Source organism: Macaca nemestrina, chromosome 11 (assembly GCF_043159975.1).
Source record: "Macaca nemestrina isolate mMacNem1 chromosome 11, mMacNem.hap1, whole genome shotgun sequence".
NCBI classification, from domain to species: Eukaryota; Metazoa; Chordata; class Mammalia; order Primates; family Cercopithecidae; genus Macaca; species Macaca nemestrina.
In genome coordinates, this window is record NC_092135.1 from 59,995,762 (window position 1) to 60,012,181 (window position 16,420).

At 38.0% G+C, this 16,420-nt stretch overlaps 1 protein-coding gene across 2 annotated transcripts in view; it reads right to left on the reverse strand.

The window, feature by feature from the left end:
- Positions 1-351: 351 nt before the first annotated feature.
- The window catches only part of FA (fibroblast activation protein alpha), a 74,813-nt gene continuing 58,744 nt past the window's right edge, over positions 352-16,420 (reverse strand). For both annotated transcript variants that reach the window (XM_011744175.2, XM_011744173.2), the window contains 6 exons: positions 15,662-15,716; positions 7,150-7,249; positions 6,026-6,090; positions 5,452-5,524; positions 5,116-5,189; positions 352-3,383 (listed from right to left, as the gene is read on the reverse strand). In XM_011744175.2, coding sequence (XP_011742477.1) covers positions 3,282-3,383; positions 5,116-5,189; positions 5,452-5,524; positions 6,026-6,090; positions 7,150-7,249; positions 15,662-15,716 — 469 coding nt within the window. In that variant the 3' untranslated portion in view covers positions 352-3,281. The remainder of the gene's footprint in view (positions 3,384-5,115; positions 5,190-5,451; positions 5,525-6,025; positions 6,091-7,149; positions 7,250-15,661; positions 15,717-16,420) is intronic.

Consider the following 16,420-nt stretch of genomic DNA (forward strand, 5'->3'; position numbering starts at 1 on the left):
TTAGCTGGGTTTAATATATTTTAAAGAGTTACTGTCAAAGTATAATTTCACCATTACAAACAGCTTGGCAACAACATTTGCATAAAGATCTGTCAGTTTCTGAAAAATGCTCAAATGTTGGGAAAATCAGATTCGTTAAGTCGCCTTTACTGAAACAGTCTAGAAATGGAGAAACTGTCATATATATTCATCTTTGTAACCCCTGAAGTACCCAGAATACTACTGTGCACAGCACAGGTAGTCAATAAATGCTTTCTTAAGGAAATAAGTAATGCATCTTATAAATAAGGGAAGGTTTTTTTTTTTTTTTAAAAAAAAAAAAACATTTAAAACTCCAATAAAAGTTCTCTCATTTGTGTTAAATTTAACCAAATACTCAATTGCTTGCTCCTTTTTATCTTATTTACTCTAAGAAATATTAGATGCTCATCTAGAATTTTGAAACCTTTAAAAATAGCCCTCAGGCCAGCCTTATGGGACTAAAAAATGAAATAATGTTTAGAAATTAATTGTTTTATGACTTCCCTCTTGCACTAGATTTTTTTTGGGGGAGAGTTCTTACCTACAGTACCTAAAATAGTGGCCTGCAATTGCAGTCACTGAATGAATGAATGAATGAATGAATGAAAATCTTGTTTGTCGAATGTGAAGGATGATTATACTTTGCAGCTTTAATTAGGTTATTGGGATACCCCCTTTCCCATGTGTCATATCCAAGAATAAAATGTGGTAAATGATAATTATTATTATACTCCAGCCTCTTATAGACAGAAAAGGCAAGATATTTTTAAATCTTTCTTTTAGTTTGGCATTTTCTACTTAAAATCTCTCCCTTTTGTACTTCATGTACCTTTTATCTTTCTAGCCAAAATAAGAATCTAATAAAGCTGCATGAAAGATGAACACTTAAAAGATTGCCATGCAAGTTGCTGCCTTGCTCTTACTACATCCTCAAAGTCTTGCACAGTGTTTGATATACAGTCAGACTCAGTAAATGTTTGTTGAATGAATGAATGAATAAATAACTGAAAACATATTTAGAGTTTTGAGGAAGACCTGGGAGATTCTACCTGAGGGGGTCAGGGAAGGCTTCATCAACAGTAAGTAGAAAACCTGAATCATCCATGAACACAAAGTCTTTCATTAATTCAACAATTGGTGACTTTCTGTGATATGCCACATTTCAAGACAAGGGCGGTGAAGATTTCTCCAGGGTAGCATTAGGAAGATTTTCTCTAAGGTAGCACTAAGGTGTTCAGCAGCACTTTCTGTGATGATGAAAATGTTCTACATTGACATTGTCCAGTATAGTGCTGACTAACCATGTGGCTACTGAGCAGGGAAATGTGGCAGGTGGGACTGAAGAGATGAACTGTAGTTTTATCTAATTTTAATCTAACAGTCTATAGAAGCTGGTGTCAGGAGAAGGGTTTGGAAAACATGCATGGGGACAGATTGTCAAGGGCTCTCTCTGTCACGCTGATTTTGAATATTGTTTTGTAGACAATGGAGAATCACCAAAGGGTTCTAAGTGGGAAAATGGCACTATTAATTTTGTCTCAGCAGTTCCCTCTGTGGCAGTGGGAGCAAAGGCCTGAGACTGGAGACCACTTACTGCACATTGATATTAGAATCCAGTTTTGCAAAGTTCACAAAGGCAGAAAATAAGTTGGAGAAATAGGATTTTTGTTCTTTCTATTTGCAATGACCGTGTGGTATCCCTAGATAGAGTATTAGACAATGACTGGTTGTTTTTCTCTCCCTAGATGGAGAGAGTGAATGATGAGAAAACTATGAGAAAATCTCTTGGGCTTGCTTCAGAGGCTGCTCTGTGCAGAACAGAGAGGGAGGTGGTAGCTTACTCTGATCCTGAGGGCAACAGCCATTGCATGGAGGAAGAAAAGAGGGGCTGTGGCCAGTCGTGAACCTGGGAAGGTGTTGTCCAGAATTCCTGACCACCACAAAACGTCCCTTCCTGATGTGTGAGGTGGAGCTATGTGGCCTGAGTTGGGGGCAATGGTTTCAGAAAGCTGAAGTGGAAAGAATGCTAGATTGGGAAAAGTCAGAAAACTCTAGAGAAGACTGTTTGTGCTCTTTGTGGTCTTCCTGCTGCAATGTTCCAGGCCAAGATTGATTCTTCTGGCTATAAGCCATGAGGGGATTCAACCTGCAACTGGAAAGAAAGTATCAAGCTAGGGATGGGGAGAAATTACCCAGGGCAATCCAGTGCTGGGGATCACACAATGAAAAGTCCCTTAGACAGCAGTGTGGTGGATACTTCCAACATTCATTCAATAAATATCTTCTGGTGACCTGGTATGGATCTTTTAATTCTGAGGCAGTCACAGAGATGGCAGGTCACTGGCAGTTTCTAAATGTAGGTGGTAGTAACTGGCAATGCGTTGCTTTAGGACTGTAGGCATTACAGCTATTTTTTTTCAATATGAACTTTATAATGTAGAACTAAAACCCCAGAAAAACCTCATAGATATAAAATTTTCCTCTCTAGCCATTGATGTCCATTTTATTGATTGATTGATTGATTTTTGTTTGGTTTGATTTGGTTATGGGTTAGCAATCTGAAAGCAGTTACCATTACTAATTCTAAAAATGGATTCAAAATAGGAACACTTCCAAATTAGAAGCATTTTTTTAAAAGGAGCCTGAATTCAAAAGTCTGACTTTATCTTTATCAAATGCTTTTGGCAATGTTGAAGAAATCTTCTGGGAGAAATGAAATAAACATTTCTTGGAGGGACAGCATAGAGTGCAAACATCTCAAACGTGATTCACTTGCATTTTCTGAACAATGCTTTTGCCTACTCTGAGCTGTTGGTTCCAGTATTTGGAGTTCTCATGACAGAAATCCCAAACTGCTTCTAGATTCTTCTCCTCCACGACCACCCTAATATTCATGCCCTTGCTTTGCACAAACACTTCTTTCTGTGATAGAACCTGGAACCTGAAATCAGTGAATACAGACAGCACAATAGCCCTTGAACTTCTGACTTTATTATTTTTCTTTAAATGAACAGGTGATAAAACACTGTGTCCAAAGCAAAATGCATGACTCCCTTTTCTCTTCTTTCACAGAGTACCAGAAAATGTAAACAATATTTATAATGAACTTCTTAGTCCTCATCATTTTTTTACCAGCCTTCAGAACAGCATTCATTTGTTTATACCAGCATTTTACAACATGAAAAATAAAACAAGCAAATCGTCTGAGGGATTTATATAAAGTTTTCAGATTCTGATACAGGCTTGCATCTGCATCGTTTTTAGTCCGACAAAGAAAAACACTGCTTTAGAAAGTGGGTCATGTGGGTGTATAAGTGGTTCGTGGACAGGCCGGATAAGCCGTGGTTCTGGTCAGAGTACCACTGAAACACAAAGAAAGAATCTTGTTTTATTCTTGCAGTCACAAAATGCATTTAGCTTGGACTTTTTTGTGTTCTTAGGACCTGATAATCTTTCTATTATGGGGAAATTCTATCTAAGAACACTCGAATAAATAAAATAGCTTACATGTAAATATTTACAGCAGGAAGAGCTTTCGTTAACCTCCACTACTGTTTCACATGCTTTAAACATATTTTAGATCTCAGTGGCTGAGATCTCACATCATCCAGCATCCTGGAAGATCAGGATCAGGAATCAGAGTTACCAGAAGTGATGCACTGAGTCTGTTACTTTGCTTCTTTGGAGTTTGGTTTCTTCATTTGAAAAACAAAGGGGTTGGAGCTGATTTTCCCTAAGATTCCTTGTAGCTCAAAAATTCCATGAGGCTTTCAACTTGTGAATCTAATTCGTCTCTGTTGCAGAAAATCCACAATATAATGTATTCACATATAGCCATAAATACCCTTTATAGGAGTTAAAAATAGCATTTTAAAAAGTGAAAGATAGTATTATAACTTTAAACTTCACTCTTGGAGAGATGCCACTAACATTATTGCTTTCACTGAATAAAGGTAGCAGTGGTCACCATGTAATAACATATATATTTACTAAGTTGAATTTACTTTGGGGATCACAATAAAAAAGGTCAGAAAAAACTCACCTCACTCTTTGTATATTTTTAAACATTTGATATATAATAGTTGTATTATCTTTTGGGTGTACAGTGATATTTTGATAGCTGAATACAATGTGTAATGATCAAATCAAGATAACTGAAATACCCATCACCTCAAACAAATTTTGTTTATATTGGGAAAATTATAATTCTTCTCTTCCAGCTATTTTGAATTATACAATCAATTATCATTGACCATAATTTCCCTACTGTACTTTCAAATACTAGAACTTATTTTTTTCTATCTAACTGTCTTTTGTACCCCTCAACCGCCTTCTCCTTATACCCCCTCCCCCATTTCCTTCCTAGCCAGTACATTTTTTTAAACAAATGTTGAAAAGATGGGGGTTTCCTTTTCGGGGTTCTTGTTCAACTCAAGCAACTGAGGGAGCATTTGTGAGAGGAAAAGGTAGCTACCAAGAATGCCCCCTCCCCCAACTTTGGCTTTCACCTTATTTTCTTTTCTGGTTCCATTTTTCATTCCTCATGAAACCTGGATTTTACATTTAGCTCATTCATTCATTCACTCAGTAAGAAGCTGAGCATCTGTGATAGGCCAGGTGTATGCCAGGGGATGAGAATACATAGGTGAAAAGTCCTCTAACCCCAAATGGAGCCATATGATTTCAGGGAGCCTTGTAGGTTTGTGATGACATTCTGCAGCTGCTTCTTCCTGAACAAACAGCATCTTTTAGCTGCTTAAGGATGCTCAGGTTTTGCAGGGACTCTAAACATATAGCTGCTTATTCACATAGGATTTCAGAACTACTGAATGTTTGAACTAGAAGATCATTTAATCTTGTGAACTCCTTTATTTTACATGACTCAACTGGGAACACGAGAGGTGATCTGGTTTGCCTTGGGTCCTTCAGGAGTTAAAGAAAGATCCAAGATTCATTTGCTAATGTTCTGCCTACTCTATCCTGCAGTCTCTTTGTCAGATTTTACTTTAAAAGTTAAAAAAAATAAAAATATGAACCCCTCCTTTTAGCTTGAGGGTCTAAGGCCATGAACATGAGTAAAACAAAATTATGTACCATTGCCTGGAAATCCACTTGTGCATTAACCAGAGCTTTAGCAATCTGTGCTGAGTTTTGAAAGTGCACATTATCTGCAACAAAGAGAGAGAGTTAAAGTGCGGCTAAATACCAGAAAGCATAGAGTGACAATGTACTGCCTGGAAATGAACACCAACAATTATCTAGTCATGCATTTGACATTGTCAGCAGTGAGGAATCACACTCAGATATGGAAATGTCCCTGACTCTTAGGTACTGACCCTGAGCATAGGCATAGGAGGATGCTTAATGTTTCTTAAACAAAGTGATGCTGGCTCAGTATTTTTATGTGTAAGAGTCTTGCTTAAACCTCACCATCTGCTGTTCCGTGGATGAGAAGATAGTCTACATTTCTGAAATATTCTGCTCTTGCCATCACAGTTGAATTCTGGAAAAGAGAAAAAAATTAACATTTTAGTTGCTGCAAGTTCTAATAGAAAACTAGCTAAATCATTGTGCAATGGACTTAGCACCAATACTGAAATTATGTATTGCTTTGCTTGATAAATATTTAAGAGTCAGAGCAACACATTTTCATCATCATTTGCATTACTTCCATCTGATTCTTAGTTTGAAAAACTGAAAGTTTATGTGTCATATGTTACATATGAGTGAGACCTTAGGCATAAATGATGCCCGCTCAAGCTGTGTAGGGGTTGGGGGTGGGGAGGAAGATTGAGAAAAGAGAGGTTAGGGAAGGGAGGATGGGAAAAGCAAGAACAGAATCCAAAAGGAGTAAAACCCTTTCTAATGAAGCGTTTTGCAATTAACAAAAGATTATATTTGCTTGGGGACCCAGAATTAAAACTCTAAACTCTGAACTACGGCTTTTAAATTATTTAGCATATTAGAAATTAATTAATAACCTAAATAAAATGGAAACACTTACTTTGTAGTGCTCAAGATTATCATCCTTTGTGGGAAGACCCATGAATCTTTCTGTGTAGACAGATGCTATAAAATATATAAGAATATACATTGTTTGCATGTGATGCATGTCATTTCATTAACCAACAAGACCTTCTAGTTTAATAACTGTTTCTCAATTTTCCCATCCTGAGCTCTTGAGGTACATTCTTGCTTTACTTGGCTGTAATGGTTGGTCTCAAAGAATATGTATAATCTCTGCAATTTGCCTCAACAGAGCTGGAGAAGTACGAAGGAAGAGATTATGGAAACAGGAGCATCTAAATATTTTCTTTCTATGACTAGTCTTAATATTTTTCACTTCTATCCTCCTAGGGAAGAATGTTGAAGTAGGAATGACCTGTAGAATGGTCTCAATATATTTTAAAGGAAATCACAAAACAAGCCATCTTTAGGACTTTTACTGGTGTCTTATTTCATCTGGAATGAAAATATATTCCCCAAATCCATTCCCCCTATACACATAGATAGATGCACACACTTTTTTTCTTAATCAAGATCCCCTACAAGTCACAATTGTTTTATATCTACCCCAATACAGAGGAGAGAATCCGATGAAGCTAATTTTTGTATAATTATTAGAGTTCCTTCCAAATAATCATCCTGCATTGATGTAATGATAAAAATAGGAGCACACAGGAGTATTTCTCCAACAAACTTTTTGTTTCTTTGATTTCTGGGGCAACAGAGCTGGCAATTGCTAACTGTGGCATGGAGGTGAATTGCTTGGCCTCTGGCCTGACTGTGCAGAAGATGTGCTTAAAAGTCAATTATGCTGTAGCTGTGTGCCTGCAAAAACAGAGTTAGCTCTGATTTTAAAGATTTGGTTCGGCAGGGGCTCAAGGTTTCTGGGAGAAAATAAGATATAGTGGATTATGGAAGAAGAGCCTTTCCTCACTCTTGAGGTTTCTTCAATTGTTACAGTATGTTTATATAAATGATATAAACAACTTTGTTTATAAATTATATTTTCCCCAGTGATGCTGGGGTGAATTTTACTGCATAACCCATTTTTCTAGCAACATCAAATGTACAGTAATTACGTGTTAAATGCTTTCACGGTAACATTCATGAATGTTTCCATACCGTAATATTCCCAGCTGGAGACTGGAGCCACTGCTATCCCACATTTGAAAAGACCAGTTCCAGATGCAAGGGCCAGTGATGAAACATATCCTCCATAGGACTGTAGAGACATTGTTATGAGTCAGACTCAGATTTACTTTCATAAGCTTTCCTCCATGTGTTTATAGCAACTCTACTCACAATCCGGACTGAAGGAAGCTGGAGAATGTGGCTAAGGGTGGATTACACATCTATCTTGCATCCTCAGTAGCAAGCTCCAGATAAATGACCAGACATAATGATCGTTTCATCCCTAATGCATTAGAAATACTTGGTGTGCTGATCAGAACAGACCCTCTTAAAACATGGTAGGAGCAGTTTAAGAGATAGAATTTCAATTTTTTTTTTTTTGCAAAAAACTTCTTTTTTTCTCTATATCTTTCCAACTAGGACTGTGCTGGAACAAAAACAGGATTTTACTTGAAAGAGATGACTTGAAAGAGATGCACAGAAAAAAAAATTACCAAAATTTAAATGTAAGATACGTCCTTGCAGTTTGCAAAAGTCCTGTGAGGCAGAACATGTATCTATGTATTTACTTATTTATTTTCACAACAGAATACCAAAGGAAGGCCATAAGAACTTTTTGGATAATTTAAGACATGGCCATAGTTTGTGTATGACGTAGTGGTACATATTCTGTTTTAAGGATTTCTGACACAGCAGCTCAAAGGAGGAAAAGTCATCGGTGTCTTTAAAAACCTTATACTTCTTCCTGCAAATTTAAGGAAAAGGAAATAAATACAAAGCAGGATGCAATTTGCAGAGTCAGGAGTAGGTTTAGCTCTCATAGATTTCCTTCTCCAAGGAATCAAGAGGTGATTCAGAAATGGGATCCTGTTAAGAGAAAGAGATCTCTGACCATGTCATTTGGAAATTTGAACATTTTCTTAAATATGAAGAAATGAACAGGGCATCCAAATAAAGTTGCATTGCCTCGTGAGAAGCAAATTTGGTCTGTACAAACATGCTGTGAGAGAGGTGCTTCTCCTGGGAACGTGGACTAAGCAGTTGTCTGGGACATGGACCAAAAAAAAATGTGTGCACTAGATGAGGAAGTGATTCTCTGTGTTTATTCTTGCCCTGATGCAAGAACGTCTCTAAAAATCATAAGGGGACAGCGTGACTCTCCAGCTAAAGCCAAACCGCGTTTTTAGGACCTTATGACCACAGATTTCTGGGAATCACTTCCCTCAGATCAGGACAGATCATATCATCTTTACCAGAGAAAGTCATTCTTTAGATAGGGAGAATGAGTGAGTGTGTGTGTGTGAGAGAGAGAGATGTAGACAGACATGGTGCTGGTAATAGGTCAGTGGTAGGGGTCTATTTTTGATTCATGAAATGCATGGAATGGGAGAATCAGCTAAACAATCTTGCTGAATCTAACAGTTAAATGAAGAATTCTCAAACTAATTTACAGTTTTATGTTTTTAGCTCTGGGGAATTTTATTGAAGACCTTTAGCTACAAAACACAGAATAAAAGAGGGAGCTCCGATTGTACCATGGCCTCTTTTCATTATACTTGGAGGAGAATTGAACCATGTTTTAACAGGGAAAAAGTATATTTTAAAAACAGAAGATACATTTGGGTTTGAAAATCCTTATTGCAAGTGAAAATTCTCTGTCTGGTTTAAACTTTCACTTATAATTTTAAAAATGACTTGTTTTGATTAGCAGGTTTGGAGCAACTCCTGCTGAAATGGGAGGGCTTTCCTTCCTTCTTAATTTCAAGGTCAAATGAGAGCAGAGTAAGCCAGAGACCTTTAGAAAAAAAGTATTATCATTTATGGTTTTATTGGCAAAGTGTGTTTACTGCAAATGAAAATACTGGTTCCTGCTTCTCCTTTCCTATGCCCCAGAGCAGGAAATAAAGTGAGACCTGAGATTAAAATAAAAGCCTTTGCATATCATGAAAAGGTTTTTGAATATTTCTGTTGAAAATCTTAGGAATTATTAATCTGTATCTATTCAGTGATTGGGTGAGAGTGTTGTATTTAAACAAAACTTTCCTGTTTTCAGAATGAATACAAATTTTCTCTGGGAATTTGTAAGAGCAAAAGCGACTGTATCAGCAGCACAACAAAAGAAGGTGTACTTTAAATTCTCGGGCAGCTTGGAAAAGCTATTCCTATTGTAGAAAGGAAGAGGGGGAAAAAAGAAAACCCGAGTTGACTTTTTCCTGCCCCCCCTCCATGAGTGGGGCTCCCAGGCAGAGTGGGTGGCTGTTGCAAGAAAAGAACCCACAGAGCAGATTGGCCATGAGAATTCTGGAATTTTGTCCTTTGCACTTAGACGCCTTGCCATTTTGTTTAAATGAAGGATATCTTTAAAAACATTCTTAGAAGGGCACAGGATTTTGAAGGAAGGTTTACGAAATACTCTTATTTGAGGCATAATGCACACTGGAACATTTTACCTATAGGCAATAATAATAACTCGCTAACATTTATGTGGTCAGGGTTATTGCAATGGCCTTTATGGTCTCACACAATCTGTCTCCCTTCTCCCACCTCATTTCTCCCCTTCCTTTCCCTTCCCCTTGCTCACTGGCTCTCTTGATGTTCTTTGAACTCTCCAAGCATGATCTGGCCTCAGGACGTTTGCAAATGCTGTGACCTTCTGCCTGGAATGTTCTTTCCACAGACACTGGCATGCCTCACTTCCTCTCCTCTTCAAAGTCAAATGTCACCTCAAATGAGCCTTCTTTGCCGTTTTGATTTAAAATTGTACCAACTTGCACCATTCCTCTTTCTTGTTTTGTCTTTTTCCATAGCGCTTAATGCCATTAAACACTCTCTATATTTTACATATTTACCTTGTTTATTGTCTTACTCCCCAACCATTCCCAACTCTGTAAGGGTAGATATTTTTGTCTGTCTTGTCAATGAATGTATGCTTGGCACTGAAAATATAGCCTGACACACAATAGGAATGGAATAAATATTTGTTGAGTATATGACTTTGCTATTACTATGTCTAATCCTCACAGTGTCTTGGTGAGGAAATTACTGCTGCATTTCACAATGAGGAAACTGAGGCTCAGAGTAAACTTATAGTGGCTATGGAGTCAGTAAGCAGCAGAGCTGGGACTCAAACCCAGGACACTTGACTCACCAACCCATGCCCCTTCCTCTGTATCCCTATACTTAGGGCAACCTCTTTTGGGGAAACTGTAAGTTCAGAGTCTAATATAGTCTCATTAGAGGTGCATTTGTCCTACTTTTACATCGTTGATCACACATAGCAATTCAAATTACTTATAATTAGTCACTGGGAGAGAAAGGAACTAAGATTAAATCATGAACTAATGCTTATTCAACACCACCTGGCTAGGCCTATATTAACAAAGCGAAGCCCAGAAATGAGGCTGTTATTCTAATAATTTAGGCAAAACCCTCGCTGCTCTTCAATTGTCAGAATAATTGTGTTGAGTTTTCACTGCATATCAGGGTTTTGCAACTCTGACACTATTGACAGTTTGGGATGGATAATTCTTTGTTATAGGGGGCTGTCCTGTGTATTGTGGGATGTTTAACAGCATCCCTGGCCTCTACCCACTAGATACCAGTAGCACTCCCCCCGCGTGACAATTAAAAATGCCTCCAGACGTTGTCAAATGTCCCAAGGAGCAAAATCGTCCTGGTTAACAACCACTGTCATAAACTGATACTTCTTAGGCACTGTGGTGGGCACATAGTGAATATTTATCAAGAAGCTAAAACCAGGGCTAGTGGGCTTTGTTTTATGTGAGCCAGAAAATGAAAGGGAAAGATAAAAAGGTTTCTTCCCCATTTCTTGAACTCGATAATGGAGAGTAATGTGGGATTTGGAGCTTATTGATCAATCGACTTCAAAAAATATTGTTGGATATGACGTATTTCCCAAACCACTATACTGTCTAATACTTCACAGAAACACATATATTCTTCCCTAATACAAAACGCAGTAAGAGCTAAGTAACCCTTACTGTAGTTTTCAATGTCTTTCTCCTTTCCATCTCCAATTTGCCATAGGTCCCTGCTTATTATATTGTATAAGAGCACACAGAGATATAACCTCTTCCAACTGCTACTTCACTGACTAATTTAGGCCTTTAATACCTGTCCCTGGTATTACTGCCCTTCTAGCCCCTTGGCCCATCCTCTTCCCACATCTCAGATTATCCTCCACTTTGCAGCCAAGGTTATCTTTCTAAGGCACCAATACCTCGCCCTATTGACTTCAAGAGCACTTAAAAAGTTGATGTCCGTAGAAAACATTGTCAATATGTGTTCTGGGATGGTGGAGGAATAAGGAATTATGGAATCAAATACTTTTTGGTAATACTGTGTTAAACAAAACTTGACAGTATTTTTTACTAGTTTTTCTAGAGCCTATATACACTGTTACATAGAATTCATGATTTGCCAAAGTATTAGACTATAGAACATTTTCCTGAAAAATCTCCTGGTACTAGTGGGATACATTCGAGGGGAGACATTGATTTATAGGATTAAAGTCAGTTTAAACAACATCATAGATGCTTGATGTGGCCAGGCATTGTGCTAAACAAGCACAATTCTAACTCTGCGCTCAGAAACAAAGCAAAAATGAGACACAGTCCATTCCTTTGATGAACTTACATTCTTATGGGAGAAACGAACAGACAGACAAGATACAACATAGTAATTCCTGTAAGAGAAATACAAAGAGCTTCTGGAACACAAAGAAAATAATATCTGACTTGAATCTTAAAGAGCAAGTGTGAGTTATCCATTTGGGAGTGAGGAAAACGTGGGGAATGGAAGACAAGAATGGACACTACAGATGCGAGAAACAGCATGTACAAAATGTGGGAACGAGGAAGCACGGATATAATTTTTCTTTTTTTTTTTTGAAATGGAGTCGTGCTCTGTTGCCCAGGCTGGAGTGCAATGGTACGATCTCGGCTCACTGCAACCTCTACCTCCTGGGTTCAAGTAATTCTCCTGCCTCAGCCTCCTGAGTAGCTGGGATTACAGGTGCATGCTACCACAACTGACTAATTTTTGTATTTTTAGTAGAGACGAGGTTTCACCATGTTTGTCAGGCTGGTCTCGAACTCCTGATCTCGTGATCCGCCTGCCTCGGCCTCACAAAGTGCTGGGATTACAGGCATGAGCCACCGCTCCCAGCCATAATTTAAATTACTTAAGGTACAGGGAAAAGCAGCACGAGATGAGATTGGAAGATAAGCTGGAGTCAGATTGCCAAAGGCCTTGCATGCCATGAAAGGTATCTGGGCTTTGTGTTGCAGGCAATGCAGAGTCCTATAAAATACATAAGCAGAAAAGCCACACAGTAAAAATTATTTTGGAATGATAACTTCATTAACCACATTGGAGCTTGTGAGGCCAAAGCAGGAGGACAGGTAAGAAGCAATTAGAATAGTTAAATTGAAGCATGCAACCTGTGCTCCATGGACCCAAACATCAGCATCACCTGGGGTCTTGCTGGAAACGCAGACTCTCGGACCCCACCCCAGAAGCACAGACTCAGAATCTCTAGTGTCTTAACAAGCTCTCCAGGTGATGTTTGTGCAAGCTAACGTTTGAGAATTTCTGGCTTAAATTACAAATGAAGAAACTCAAACTAAGGCAGTGTCAGTAGGGATGATGAGAACAGACTTTGATGTTTAAAGGTAGAATTGACAGAACTTATTAATCAACGGAATGTTGAAGTCAGGAACAGGGGGAGGTTGAAAACAGCTCTGAGGTTTCTAATTTGGGTGAATAAGTGTGTGGAGAAGCCTTAATGAAGATTAAGACTTGTTTTAAAATAGACCTTAACAAGTTTACCTTAGGCATAAGTTGAGGACCATATGAGACATGTGGGAGAGATAATCAGCAGGCATTTGAAACACGGAGCACAGAAGAGAGGTGTGTGCTGGTGCCAGGGATCTGGAAGTCGTCATCATCTTTGACACCACAAGCGTTTGCAGAAGGAAACGAAGACTAATGAGGGTCAAGGTGAGATCCAGACCCAGAAAAACACCAATATTTAAATAATAAATGGAGGCTGGTGCCATAGCTCATGCCTGTAATCAAAGCATTTTGGGAGGCCAAGGTGGGTGAATTGCTTGAGCCTAGGGATTTAAGACCAGCCTGGGCAACATGACAAAACCTTGTCTCAAAAACGAAAAAAGGAGTATCAGCCGGGTGTGGTGGCATGTGCCTGTAATCCCAGCTACTCGGGAGGCTGAGGCAGGAGAATCGCTTGAACCTGGGAGGCAGAGGTTGCAGTGAGCCGAGATCGCACCACTGCACTCCAGCCTGGACAACAGAGAGCAATTCCGTCTCAAAAACGAAAAAAGGAAAAAAAAAAAAAAAGGTATAACAACCATAGAGGCACAGAAGAACAAAGAGAAAGGTGTCACAGGCATGCACAAAGCCCCCTCTCCTTTAGGTGGCCTAAGAGACTGTGTATTGTCTGTGTACTTACTTATTCAGACTCATTTCCCGTAATTTCCTCAAGATACTTTAGACTTTCAAAGTTTCAGGCATCCCTGGCCAGCTCAGTCTCCCCGTGTGCACCATGCTCTTTAACTCAGGTCCTGGGCAATGTGGTTTTCACTCTGCCTGGAATGCTCCGTTCCTCAGCTATCTTCACCAATCTCAAATGCTAACTTATTTTGGAATCCTCCCTTAGCTCCCACAGCCATAATTATCCACTCTTGTCCCCCTGTACTCCACAGCAAGTTGCATCTCTCTTAACACTTGGAACATTGCTGAGCCATTGCTTATTTTGTTGTCTGTTTCCCCCACAAGAGGGCCAGGACTATGACTTACTCATCTTTTCATCCCTTAAGGAACCTAGTAGAAGACCTTGTAAAAAATGTACTATGTAGATGAAAGAATGAACAAGTCAGTGATTAGACAGATGGATTAATAAACATGTCTTAAACCTGAACAGCTGATTTTAAAACCCAGTATAGTATTAATGTCTTTATCCACACACTAGTTCCTTCTGCTCAGATGTTATATCACGTGGCAGCCCATTTCTTACTTTCTTTGCTCAGACTTGCTCTCAGAGTCGACCTTATAGTCATCACCATGTTGGAAAGTAAGCAATTGAGGGGTGGGGGTTTTAATGTACTATTTCAGTGGCATTTGCCCAACTAGATGCAGTGAGAATCTATTATTGAAGAATTTCAGGCTGATAGGGATATATTTTTGGGTGATGAGTGGGTTTTTAGAAAATCATCCCACGTAGATGGTTTTCTACCAAACTAATACCTAGAATGTTCTATAAATAAAATAAAAAGTTCTACTTTATGGTTATTTCAAAGCCTGCAGCAAAAGCAAAGTCCAACTCTAAGAGAAATGTTAATGATTATATGTACATGTTCAACTTAAAATTAGAATCTTTCAAGGATTTGCTTTAGGAAACCATTTATAAAAATGGATGATGGGGAAGGTATTATCTGGAATATTTCACTATAGAAATATTTCATTTATTTCTACTCATTTGAATTTCATTCTGTTTAGATATTTAACATTTGATAGTTTTAAGAAGGACCAAATGGCTTGAAGTAACAACTTTCTTCAAATTCCTAACAGCTCTTCATCTGGTCACTGAGCTGAGTGGAGCTGAATCCTGCAGATTCCCTTCAATATTGGGTTTCATTCCCTTCTTCTCGTGCAGGCCGCTCTCAGAGAAAACAGCCAAGAAAAACAACCCAGGCACAAATGGCTGCAAATTGACTTGCAAATGTACAAATTCAGACCAAAAAGTGAAACAGGAAATCTTCTTTGAAGGGTAATTATCATAATTTATAATGGGCAAATTTAAACTCTTTCCAATATTTCTCTAAACTTTCCAGTGACTTCATTGCCCGTAAGTGATAAGTTTTGCCACTTCCTTGAAATGTGTATTTTCAAAATATGTACAGCTCCTCAAATGTGAAAAGTTATCTTCATGACCTATAATTAAGAAACTAAATAGTACTTTTCTCCAGTTAGTACAAATGAGCATTCGGTCTAGTAAAATAATTTGATTGCCAAATAAAAAGAAACAAAATTAAACAGCTAAGATATGACTGCTAGGCTAGGTACTAAGGAATTTATATTCTGAAAGTCCCTGTGATTTCAAATTGTAGCTCCGATTTTTATAAAATAGAAATATAAAATAAAAGATATATATTTAACTTTAAAATAACGAAGGAAATTCACCCTCTGATGGATATGGTTCAGTTCAGTATGCTGTAATCTAGTAACAAAGACTTAAGTAAAAATATGTTAATTATGAGTTAACTTACTGTACAGAAAGAAAAGGAACAAACACTTAAAACCACCATTTTGAAGCCCAGATTATCCAAACTGACTGTTTCCATTGACAGATTAAATTATGTTGCAACATTAACATTTCATGAGAAACCTTCTAAACGAACACTTTAGAAAATGATGATTGCTGAACTGAATAACAGGCATAAAAAAATATAAAACAACTCACCCAGCCCCATATGGCTATTCTTTTTTCATCAATGAAACCCATTTCTATGAATTTTCTAAAGTAAAAGAAACAAATTTTTAGAATGTTAAGTGTGTACACATGACATTTACTTCATTACACAAGCATATTTAATCCAAAGATTTAATAGAAACGCTACATTTTCTTTGTTTAAACACATGCATAATAAGGCTGCATTTACAAATAATTAAAATAATATTATCATGTTTTCTGCTAAGAGATAAAAGGATTCTCTTACACTCTATCGTACAGTTATTGAGTGGTAATCTCAGAGCGATAAGGCCTTGTATTCTAATCGTGGGGGCATACCTGAGACTCAGAGAGGCCAAGATACGGGGCCATAGTGACACAAGAAGTAGCAGTACCATCGAGCAGGACCAAATTTCCAAATCCCCAGCCATCGGAAAGAAGGATTTTGTTCTTGCTGCTTTAAATTATATTAATTTCTTATCATATTGTTTGTTGAGTTGTTACTGATAATCACCACTTCATTTTGAGTGACATTTGAGAGAAATACACAACTCTCTTCCATTTCATATTTAGGCATCCTCAATTCATCTTGCATGGGGTCATTACATGTGTCTTTTAGAATATGGAAATAATTCCTTTTTAGCTCCATCCCAGAAGAACATTCATTTGAAAACTATTTTGATAATAACTCTTTCCTTAGGAGCAAGGGGCTACACTGAAGGACAACCTTTAAAAAGTCATGGGAAACCCTCAAAATTGAGGGTTTCAAGC